General features: G+C 47.0%; 2 protein-coding genes across 2 annotated transcripts in view; both read right to left on the reverse strand.

The window, feature by feature from the left end:
- Nucleotides 1-1,929, reverse strand: part of INPP5D (inositol polyphosphate-5-phosphatase, 145kDa) — a gene marked incomplete at its 3' end in the record, with an annotated part of 53,588 nt that extends 51,659 nt beyond the window's left edge. The window contains exon 1 of the mRNA XM_009584945.1: nt 1,796-1,929. Coding sequence (XP_009583240.1) covers nt 1,796-1,929 — 134 coding nt within the window. The remainder of the gene's footprint in view (nt 1-1,795) is intronic.
- A 5,237-nt stretch (nt 1,930-7,166) lies between these two features.
- Nucleotides 7,167-10,004, reverse strand: NEU2 (sialidase 2 (cytosolic sialidase)). The gene is made up of 2 exons (XM_009584946.1): nt 9,804-10,004; nt 7,167-8,105 (listed from the first exon to the last, which is right to left on the reverse strand). The coding sequence occupies exons 1-2, from the start codon at nt 10,002-10,004 to the stop codon at nt 7,167-7,169; spliced, it is 1,140 nt and encodes a 379-aa protein (XP_009583241.1).
- Nucleotides 10,005-12,032: the final 2,028 nt, after the last annotated feature.

Below are 12,032 nucleotides of genomic sequence, written 5' to 3' on the forward strand. Positions count from 1 at the left end.
TCACCACCTTTAACCCTTTCTCTTCACAAACTAACTGCAAACCAGCATAAGCTGAAAGCTTATTAGGTACTTTGACAGAAGCTTGCGTGACATTTCTCAGACCGTAATTAATGCCAGCCCTTCGCAACACAGATCCGGCTGCTCTTGGCTGACAAGGCTAGGTGCTCCCCATTTCTTTACTCAAGCCATTCATGTTAGCCACGTCAGAATGGATTTAAGAACACAACCTTTGGCTCCCAGTTCAGAAAATCCCGGTCATGATATTGTTTCTATTTCCTGATCCCATGTCTCTCAAGTCACAAAAGGCTTTCAAAGTTGGCTGCATAAACATTTACAATGGAAAAACCTATGCAAATGCATGTTAGTAGACATTTTTACAGCACCTTCCCTTTCTATAATCCCACCATCACTCTCTAAAAATATTTTGTGTACATACTGGTTACAAGGCAAATCAAAGGGGTCATACTAAAACACTCAATGGAAGCAACAGTCTATTCTAGTAAAATGTTCCCTGACTTGCAACTTGGGCCCTCAGCCTGTGCTACATGATTGCCCCTCCTTCCTCCTGCTTGTCCTGGCTATTCATCTGCAGCCGCCCTTCTTTCTCTGCTCCTCCAGAACAAAACTCTTCCCCATGTTATTACAAACACCTTAACAGGCAGGCACAGAGGCTCTCTGCACTTTACGACACCCCCATTACCCAGCCACCGATCTCTGACAGTCCAACACCTACGCTTACAGGGCAGTTACCCAGCCCCACGCTTTTCTGCAGATCAATCCTCTGCAGCAGACTGTGCTGTCACCAGAAGTCTGACCTCAGACAAGCAGTTAGACCAGAGTTATAAACAGCAGCACCGCCTTTACGACTGCAAGAAATATACTTTCAGAAAGAAACTACACTGAGAAACCTGCTTGTAATTCAATGTGGGGTAAGGATGAAGTAAGTTTTATTAATCTGCTGCACAAGGGCAGCAAAGAGGATCTGAAGGCAGAACAGGGTCCCACAGAGGCTCTCTTGATCTCTCCTAAGCAGAGTGCAACTGTCTCATCTCTCTGTAATGCAAAGTCAAATGCCTCAGACTTCACCTACTGACTTCAATCTCCTCTTGCCCCTGCACTCCTGCCTCCAGGAATAACACCTGCGCCTCACAAACCCAGGGCAGGAGGCCTTGCTCTCTTGTCCCCAGCCCCAACCCAGAATGGGGATCAGGGCTGCCAGCACTTCTCTCCTCTCCCTATTTCCCACATGAAGTATTTACCCTGTGAGCCACTTTAATGATGCGGGTAGAATTGGGTGTATCATGCATAGCTCCAGGAACTATTTCAAGCCTTTTTCTGAATGGGAGACAGCATTGTACAGGCAGGTGGGTCAAACACACACTGAACCAGAGCAAGAAAAGTGCCTGGGAGGGTACCAAGCTCAGTACTTGAGCTGTTAAACGTAAATACCTGACCCAAGTTGTTAACAGGCTCAAAGAGGTCAAGAGGTTATTTTCTCTGAGAGCATAGCTGCAGTATCTTTGATTATCCTCTCCTTTTGAGTCAGGGGCAAGAGTAGCGTGAGCAGTACAGCAGCAAAAGAATATGGGTTTGTTCAGCCTGGCCCTGCTCCCAACCCTTCCCTACCCTGTGGTCCAGTCAGGTGAAACCAGCCATGCTCTGATGTGGGCTCCACCTTCCCAGTGGGTACAGTGGCTGTTTGCCTCTGTGCTGGAAGCGGGTGCAGGGGGCAACACCCTGCACAAGCGGGGACACAAGTGTCCGCATGAAGCGCGAGGTTGAAAGCTGTACTTACAGCACGCAGAGTGCATATGCCGAAGCAATTGACTCACTGGCCCGCACAAGGAAGCTGCCATCCTTGCCTATTTTGGAGAGCAGGTCTTCGGCTCTGGAGCGAGTGATGTTGCCGTGGTACCAGCACTGATCCATCGCTGAAGCTGGAGGAAACCTGAATGCCAACACAGGAGCTGCCAGAGCTGCCTGTGTGTCTGTGTGTAACGATCAGGCAGCTTCAGCTCACCAGCTTCCTGTTTCAATAGTACAGAGAGGGAAAGGAAACTCAGCCGCGGACAACTTCCTCAACTCAAACAGCTCAGAGAGTGAGCGTGACATGTTCCTGCAGCCCCCGCTCTCTCTCTTCATGCTGCAGCTGAAGTGACTAGCAAGCCCATGTTCCCTGCCTTTCCTTCCCCCTTCATGTCCTAATACTCCGTATCAAAAAGTCCCAGCTGGGGATCTCTTCTGCTCCCCCACCGATTCAGTCCCCCAGGCTTTGGTGGCCTGCTGTCCCATTTACGATCTCTTGCCAGACCCTTTGAGTTTCCATCTTTTTCCTGTTTGTCTGTCCTACCCACTACAGGTCTCCATGGGGAATAAATAAATCTCAGAGTGATCAGAAACACACTGTGCATTAGGATACTTAGCACTGAGTGCCCCATTCCTGCCTTGTCTAGTCCTCATATCTAGCACTAGGTGTGAGGAGGGGACTTCAAAGAACTGAAAAAAAAATTACCTGTGCATGTTTCCATGCACAGAAGCAGACTTAGAGGCTGATTTGCTCTGGGGATTTGTGACCAAAGCTCCCAGCCAGCTACTCTGAGATGGATTCAAAGACCTTTTCCTACTCCAAATCCCCAAAGGTGGGATGGAGCAAAGCTACATCTGGCAACCTGCGTCAGAGAGGGAAGAACTGGAGCTTTCACTTCCCTTTTCTTTGTACATCTGCCCTTTGTCTCTGCTGTGTGGCATGTTCAGTGCTGCATCTCCAAGGCAAAGCAACAAGGGACACGTTTGCAGCAAGCAAGGACATTGCTACTGGGGCACTGCCTGCATGGCAAATTTGGCTGCCTATCCTGTACCTCCAACTACTCTGCCTTTGAAGGCAGCACTTCTGCCCATCCACGTTTGAGCTGTATCTAAAAGCAGCAGCTGATCTGGGACTCTGCCTGGGACTCAGAGTACAGAGAGTTCCCAGGAAAGGCATAGGCACTGCTAGCCCTATGCAACCCTCACCTCCCAGAGCTAGGAGAAGTGCTGGAGCCACGGTACCTGGATCACGTATGGAGTGCTGCCCCTGTACACAGCATGGACAGCAAGGCAGGAGAGAGCAGCCTATCACCAAATTGGGAGAGACTAGAATTTGTGGGTACAGAGAGGGAGAGTGAACCAGTATAACCCAGCATTCCTCCCTGCCGGCCTTCCTGGTGCTTTCAGTTATCCAGACATCTGTTCTGCAGTGTCCAGCTTAGTCTCTGCCATTGAGATTAAACTGTGGGCAGCAGCAATTCAAAATTGTGTGGCCAGCATAGGACCTAGTTAAATGGGCAGAACTGCAATGTGCAGGGCTTCCTGTCCATGCTGAGCAAGCACTCTCTACAGACCAAAATTAGCTCAGCTAGACCTGCCCTTCAGCTTCACCCAGTTCCACATAGGGCTTTAGGAGCCAAACTCCCATAGATTCAGGTGCCTAAATAGTCAGATGCTGAATGCCATGAAGTGGCTTTGCATGGACAGTAGCTGTAAGCTCTTGTAAGCTACAGAGTGGTTACAAACCCTATTCTCCCCACCAAGAAGAGTGTCTGCATGTGGCAAAGGGACTGTGCAGCTCCTTTGACAGTCCTGCCCAGCCATAATGTGCTGCTACCTCACCTGTACCAGCTCCTTGGGATTTCTGATACTTATAGAAGCTTCTCTGGAGCACAGCTGTAGCAGGAAGCAGAACAGCTCTGAATGTCAAACCACTGCTTGACCTCACAGTGCTCTCCATGCAACGGACCCATATGTGGATGCAGAGTGGACAGAGCTGCTGCACAACATGAGTTTTGCTGGAGTGAAACTGTGTTTGGAGAGCTTCTCCTGATCTACTGCAAGTTAACACAAGGTAACAGAAAGGTACAAGCCCTGGTTAGACATCTGAGACTGATTAGCTGTATACTTAACACTTAACTCCTATCCATCCCGCCACCAACTTCAGTTTTTAGCAAGCTGCTGCTATTTCCTTCAAATGTGTGAATCCCCTGTCCAGCCACACACAACTCCTTGACTTGGAGACATAAACAAGGGGATGGGATCCAAACACGTGTGATGATTGTCGCAATAAGATGTGCAGGCTGGTTTCTGTGAGCATTTCTTGGTCCTAAAAGAAAGCACACAACAGCTCCAGCTGCTCAAAAGGTGAATCCCAATCCCCTAACATAAACAGCTCTGTGATCCCTAATGGGTCATTCGCAACTCTGCCTGAAGAGGAAATGGCATCTGTTTTACTTCTGATGGTGCTGGCATGTGAATTCTGCAGCGCTGGAGAAAGACCAATCCCTGCGTGGCCAGCACACAAGCGTGTGCATATCCTGAATTACCTGATTCCCAAAGGACAGTGGTAACTTCTTCTGTCCTGCACAGAGACAATAGGCTGTTCTGCAGGAGATACTTGTACTATTCTTTTTCTTTCCATTCGAGCCTGTGTCAGAGAAGGCTGGTGACTAGATCTGAGGAAGAAGAGACTAGAGAAGTTATCTAGAGAGGAGCTAGAGTGTTTGCCATAGTGGGGGAGCGTAGTAATCCGCCTGCACCAGTTACATGCCAGGTGATACTACAAATGTAGCCAGCACAGCCCGAAGGTTTCCACAAGGAATAGGATGTGCTTCGAGTAGCCTACACTGTCATCCCACAGTCGGGACAAAGCACCGTGTAAGAGCTACTGTTGTAAAACAAAAGAATAATGGGTACATTTGTCAGACAAATCCAACCCAGACTCAACAGAAGGTTTTAGATAACTGCAGCAGCAGCAGTATTTCATTTAAACTTACTTGAGAGAATGAGGCCACAGACAAAGAACTGGGACACATTTCGATGTTGGATAATCAAAAATTGCAGCCCTAGCAGACAAAGCAAATATTATTTTTCCCCATCTTAGGGTATTATTCTAAGCTGTTTCTCAGACACTGCAATAAACACTTTATCTAAACTGGGTTTGCTACAGATGTCCAGGTAGTATTGTACCAGCTGGCTGTGAACTTACCAGCCTGTCCAGAACCAGTGGATAAATACCGTCTGTAGCATCATTCAAGATGCACAGTGGTCACTCAAAACCCCCACACATATATCCAGCCTGTGCACTGCGTCAGCACGGGCACTGCCAGGCTTGGTCAGATGAAAAGTTCTCGAATATGCATTTTCATGTCTTGAAACAAAAGTATTTCATAGTATGCCTGATGAGGGAGGTTAAGTCTATAGGACAGCAGTTAGCTTTGCTGAAGTCTAAATATAACATTCCCTCATTAGGCATCAGTAACAGGCTATTGGCCACAAAGGTGTATTTAGACTCTGGCCTACATCTAAAGAGCCCATGAGTAATACCCACAAAGTACTGGTTAGGTGAGCCACTCTGTGCTACTCCAGCCCAGCATGTTACTGACCTGCTGCTTGGGGAAGGCTTGGCAAATTACAGGTGTATTTGTGAAGGCCACGAGATCTCTTCGCTCCCTTGGTACCTGCATCCTCCAGGTGCTATGAAACAAACCTAGTGAGAAAAATCAGGGCCCCTTCTCCCACTACTCCTGAAAGCTATCAGCAATAAAAGGCAAGGGTGGGGACACTGAGCAACCAGAGACTCGCAGACCTGAGCAGTGACAGCGCAAAGGATCCTATGGGACCTGCTAGCGTTCCCCAAAGGGGACGCGTTCTGAAAGCGCTCTGGAAAGCAGGTATTTTTCTTCACCAATAGAGCAAACAAACATATTTTCCTTGGAGCCATTCCACACGTGCACACACACAGAATACAGCACACAGCAAACAAGCACAGACTGGTTCATAAATCAGAATTTTGTCCAGAGGCATAGGTAAGGCTTTCCTAGCTCCATCTGCTCTGATGTGTCTCCCTTGGCACCCATTCATTTCTGGTCACTCCCCTCGTTTACTCACTGCATAACGCCTCCTTTCAAATCACACCGTAGCCTCAGAGAAGTCTCTCTCTCACCAAAACTGGGGCTGTTTCCTTCAAAAACCTGCTGAAAATCTGTCTACATTGGAAAGCCTTCCAGCTTTCCATGCTGCTCTGCGCTTCGTCAGGTCCCCTTCCTCTGACACCTGTGACTTTGCCATTTGTTTGAAGTGGGGCAACGTTACTTGTTTGACACACTGCCCCATATACTCTGTAATAACAACAGCCACGCTTGCAAGACATTGGGTTGTCAGCGATAAGAGCAGTTGCTGTGTGGACAAGCTTAGCACTTGTGTTAAGACGACCAGTGAATATTTCCCCGCCTGACTATAAATTGGGAGCTCCCTCTGCAGACCTGTCCTGATCCTGCAGTTTCGATACAGGCAAAATGCCATTTCTGCCGCTTGCCCTGTCCCCAAACATGGGGAGGAGGTCCTGGTGTCCTGCATGGGTCCTGCTTTCTCTGCCCAGGGAGAGGGAACAGCTGGAGCACATGAGGCTGTGGTTTTCTTACACATGAGAAACTGCAGCTTCTCGGTGCAGTGTAAGCAAAAGGGCAAATAAGCAAGAACATACAGCATGGGAAGTAAGGAGAAGGCTGTTAGACAGAAGTCCCTGGGGTCCTGGCAAGGCAACCCCAAATCCACTGCAGAAGTGAGCAAGGCACCCCATGGCCTTGCTGAAACGAGAAGACAGCAAGCCCTGGAGTTGCTGGCAAGACCTACGCTGACTGCAAGAAGCAGCGCACCTAACCAGAGCCAAAGCAGTTCTCTGAAGAAGGTAACTGCAGATACAGGGCAATAAGCCCAGTATCCTCTCTAGCAACTGCTCCACAACTTACTAAATACAGTTCAGCACAAAATCGCTGCCCTCTGTTCCCAGGCAGTCCCTACGCTGTCAGTGTGTGCGTCCCTACTAAGTCTATCGGACGCCTCAAGGTGAGAGGCCTTATCAAAGGTCATGCTTGTTTTGAGCACGTGATGTTTAAGATGGCAGCCAAAGGGAAAGGCGAGAAGGAAGAACAGGCAACAGAAAACAAAACCAAACACATGTTCAGTTTTAGTATGTTTAATAGACTTCGTAATCTACAGACGCCACAAGCCAACGCCAAACTAAGGGTGCAGGAGGAGTACAAAAAAAACCTTTTGCTGAAAGATGAGAAGTGTCAGTGAAAAGAAGTATCAGCAAAGGTGGTTTTCAGAGGGATGCTGATGGAAAAGCTCGAGACTCAGCACTCTGATGGAAAGGCTTGCTTCAAAGTGAACATTACAAAGATTATCTCTTCACATTGTTGGTGGGTCCCATATTCAAAGAGGCATGAGAACAAGGGTGAGCCATCTGGCCCAACACCCATGTACTGCAGATCCGAATAAGCACACAGGCCCTTGAAGAGGATGCTTGGTTTTGTCCAGTGTGCTGGATTTAAAGGGCTTTTGTTGAGGTAAACTCCTAAATCTCTTCGACCCTTTGGGTCTGTAGGATGAGTGTAGAGCAACCAACTATCTTGGCATCTGGCATCAGGGGGAGGTGGGAAGGCAGTAACACTTCCATGACATCCAGAGGGAGGTTCTACTAGCATTTCAACCCGCTGGCCTCCCTCAAAGTCCACCCCGTGGTTGTAGCTGACAGCCTGGATTCTGGCTCCCCTGCCGCTCCTTGCATTGCAGTAGAGGACCTTCCTGCCACAGGTGTGCACCTCTGCTACCTGGCACTCCACTGCACTCTCCTCCCCCACGAAGTTCCCCATCTCCCACGTTGTCCCGTGGTCAGAGCTGATGAAGCAGAAGGCATGAGGGGTGGGGTGTTGCTTAGGGTCCAAGATACGATAGGCATAGGCAGGAATCACAAGGCTCCGGGCCTCGTTGAGCAACTGTAATCCATGACCAGGCCCCACTGCAAAAGTGGCCCAGTTCTTGTACTCAGTGCTAATGGCATCATCGGTGACATCCTGGGCAGTGCTCCAGGTGCGTCCTTGGTCCATGCTAGTGACATAGCAGAGACGTACCAGGTTGATCTTTGTTCTGAGCTGATGCTGCTCAGAGATCTTTCCTGGGACGGCTATGAAGAACAAGATCAGCTTCCCTGAGACCTCATCATAAACAGGACAGGGGTTCATAGATCGGTGGTCTTTCAGCTGCGCACTGACAATGGTCTTCATGCTATTCCACTGCCAGGGCCCGTGTGAAGGGAGACAAGAATGAAACACACCATTACAAATAGATCCATGTTACAGTGTAAGGATGCCTGGATAAAAGTTACAGAGGAGCACGAGAAGAACAGAAGAGAAGCAAGTTAGTGCATAGAGCAAGAAATGGGAAGACAATATACTGGCATTGCCAAATATAAGCGAAGATAAGATGCATGTGCACTTCACCAAACAGGTGGGTTATGTCCTTTTTAATTACTACTCACTGAGGAGCTGATAGCTCTGTTTCTCAATGCAGCTAGTGTCTGATGACACTGTTTATAAAACTACAGTAGCTGAATTTTCAGAAATTCTCACAAATATATATATATATGACACAGAGATGTGACCAGTGGTCAAAGTGTGGAGGAAGTCAGCTAGATAACTGAGTCCTTTTCAGGTATCCTGGATGCTGATGAATCGCTTTCCATTCAGACTCCTATTCCTCCATTTTGATCCGTGTGTGAATGGGCATCCCAGCCTACACTGAGGCACCTTGCTAGAGCTGATTGCATGGCTTTACACAGTCTGGTGTGGAAATTTGGACCCCGAGTTGTCCGACACAGAAAACAGGTCGCAGAGCAGGTATAACTACCCTCCAAGCTGTCTTTCTTTAAGTTAATAGCACATAACACAATCACATTTCTAACACTAACACTGCAATTAGAAAATTATTCCTACATAGTGTTATTGGCTTGGTAAAAGAAGCAGTATTTTCCAGTAAGATTATATTAATTAGCTTTTCTACCCTGACTTGCTGATTACCCTTTTTAGTCATGTCTTATCTTTGTCTATTCAACCAGTATTAACTTTTTTGGAATATTTAATATTTCCATTTTAAGAAACTCTAGCATGTGAACACAAATTAATAAGTTTATGACCAACTGTGCCCTACTTAACTGAATTACAGGGGGTTACACAGGATGTTACCTGAATGGTATGACACTGCAGGTGTGCTCAGAGGCTGCTTCTGCTAGGCAGACTCCAGCTCTTAAGAGTCTATAATCTAAGACAACCAGTCACCAATGAAAGATTGGAACAGAAAAATATAAATTTCCCCCCGCCAAGACATTCATGCATTTGCAAATGCAAAAAGTGATTATAAATAGAGTATCCACCACCCCCAGCCACCCAGCAAGATAACTGAGATAACTGTTAATAATAACTGGTAAAAAAATAAGGTAGCCAATTCACTGGCACAGACAAACCAGACGACACTCTTATGCGTGGGGAAACTAGCTGTTCTCAATTGTTTTTTAAACCAGAAATTAGTCCTAAGAAGATGAATTTAAAAAAAAAAAAAGTCACTGATTGCTAATTCACTCCTCCCCATCCCTCTGGCACTCCCCATTTCTGCCTCTCCTCCACATCTTTGCTGTCGCAACAGGACTTTTGTCCCATCTCTCTATCTGATTCCCCAGCTCTGCTATGATGGGTCGAAGCCATCCCCAGAAAATCTTCTGCACCTGCCTGCTTTAGTCCCCCTAACAGCTGCCCAATCATGGGGTTGAATCCCAGCAGTTATAATGACACATGCATTACTTATAAGCAGATTTGTTCCCTATAACTGGGGAGAAGCTGCCCTCTCCCTACAGCGAGAGGGCTAACACTTTCAACTCATTTGGGGACAGGGGAGCAGTACAGGTGGGCAGTCTCCCCCATTTTCTCCCCACACTGTACCTGAACATGGTGCGTGGTTGGGTCATACACGCCTCTGCGCATCGCTATTAGCTTGGCATGTTCATCCACCACATCCTCTCGTTCCTCAGCAAATGCCAGGATGATGCTGAAACGCGGCAGGTAGAGCAGGGCTGGAATTCGATAGCTCCAGCTACCATTCTGGAACAACGTCTCTTGCTTCAAGACAGGAAATGAAGCCATCGTGCTAGGGGGAAGAAGACAAAATGCATTGCATTTTGACCCACCCTTAGCCCTGCAAAATGTGACAGGGCAGATTCCACTGCTTTTTGCCCTCCCTGCTCAGTGGAACCTGTCCTGCATTGAAACATAATTTCTGCTACTTTCAGCTTTGTGTTTTTCTTGTGTTTTTCCAAAAAGAACCCACGTGTTGCATATTAGCTGGCAACACAGACCAGACTTACCCCAGGAACAGCGCGGTTGATCTTACTGGAGTGACGTAAGGTAACTACACTAAATACAGTTAATGAAAAAGCTGTCTGCGGTTTGTTTTTTCTTTTTAATTAAATTCACAGGCTGGGATTTTTGTGGGTTTGCTTTGTAATTCAGAAGATTGTTGATAATCAAACATTATAGTATTTTCCCTCAGAAGACCACTACTGTCTTTGTTGATGGTGTTTCCAAAACCCAGCACAGAACTTCTGCTTTGCCAAATATGAGCTTAAAACCCCATATAAACGACACAGTAAGGCAATCCCTGACCCCAGCTGTGCCCCTATTTGAGGATGGTAAGCACTGAGCATGAAAAGAGAAAGAAAGAGAACATCCCTCCCCCTGTAAGACTAAAGAACAGTCTGAATGATGTCCCACCGCATCGCGTGGGATTTCTGGCCAGGCAAAAATCTTGTCATCTGTACAGTGACTTAAAAGCAACGTTAGGAAGGCAAACATGAGGGGCCATTTAGGGAAGCTGCCTCTATGTAACTGGTCTGTACTATGCCCCCACATAGTCTTTCTTCCTCTCCTCAGACCCACTCAGCCCTCGGTCCTCTTGCACCAAGCCTCTCCTGTGAACTCATTTACCCTGGTAAAAACCCACTGGCTCAGGGGAATTATGTCAGAGCAGAGGGGGAGGGGGGGAAAAAAAAAAAAAAAAAAAAAGAAAGAAAGAAAAAGGATCTCTGACAGTATGCACCAGAAACTGAAGGCCTGAATATCCTCTGCTCACCAGAGGGCGGGGGGGGAAGAAAAGGGGGGTAGGGGAAAAAAAAAAAAACATCAAGCCTTAGATCTCTGACGCATTGAGTGGGTAGGATGGCAGGGAGAAGATGACAATACACTATGAGTAAGAAATTCAAATGCCTCCTACCTCAGCTGAGGCAAGACTTGCTGCACTCTTCGTTGAGGATTCTCCTATTTACCTAAATGTTGGAAAGCGCCAGAGTGGCTATTGGCCATGTATCAGATCCTTATGTTTTTGAAGGCTGTCTTCATAATTCAGGACCAGATGGAGGCAAACTGAAGATTGCTTATGCAGTGGCAGAGTGCATGTACCTACCTGCAGAATAGTTCCCACTCTTCCATATTACAAGAGAAAAGATTATATTAGCCAGCATAACTAACATAGACTTGGTTAACTACTTTTTTTTTTTTTTTAACAGTGCTGATTACCAAGTTAGGACAGCACAGATAAGCTAAGTTCATCCTCCTCAGACAGGACCATCACACTATGTTCTATCCAGAACCATAGCTAGGCAGCAAGTATTCAAATATTCCTTGCCTTCACCTTTCAGATGCTATAAATACCAGTGAGATTTTTGAACTCACAGCACTGATCAAAAGGGTCTGAACTGCACTGTTTTAGCTAAAAACAGCTGTACAGACCCCAGCAAGCCACAGCCCTATTGCCACTCAGATGCAAAGCCACTGAAGATAGAAGTCTGTCTCCAAAGGGTTGCTGCTCACTGTCACTGACGATACGGCAGTCTGAGAAAAGGCAGCAGCACCACGACTATACAGAAATGTTACCAGAATTTGATCGCAGCTAGCCATGCAACAACGTGAAGAAAATAGGAAGATCTTCCTAGAACAAATAACTGTGCTGTTTGCTACTTACCAGCATGGATCTGGCTATTTATATAGACCACAGTCGTGGCTGTGTTCTTATGGCTCCTGAAACAGAAGCTCACTAGAGTGCTTCCAGACTATTTAAAGGGAGATTATTTAAAGGGAAATTAGTCAGCCTGTCTAGTGCAGCACAGGTTCCCTAGC

Source organism: Fulmarus glacialis, unplaced genomic scaffold (assembly GCF_000690835.1).
Source record: "Fulmarus glacialis isolate BGI_N327 unplaced genomic scaffold, ASM69083v1 scaffold6279, whole genome shotgun sequence".
In the NCBI taxonomy this organism is placed as follows: domain Eukaryota; kingdom Metazoa; phylum Chordata; class Aves; order Procellariiformes; family Procellariidae; genus Fulmarus; species Fulmarus glacialis.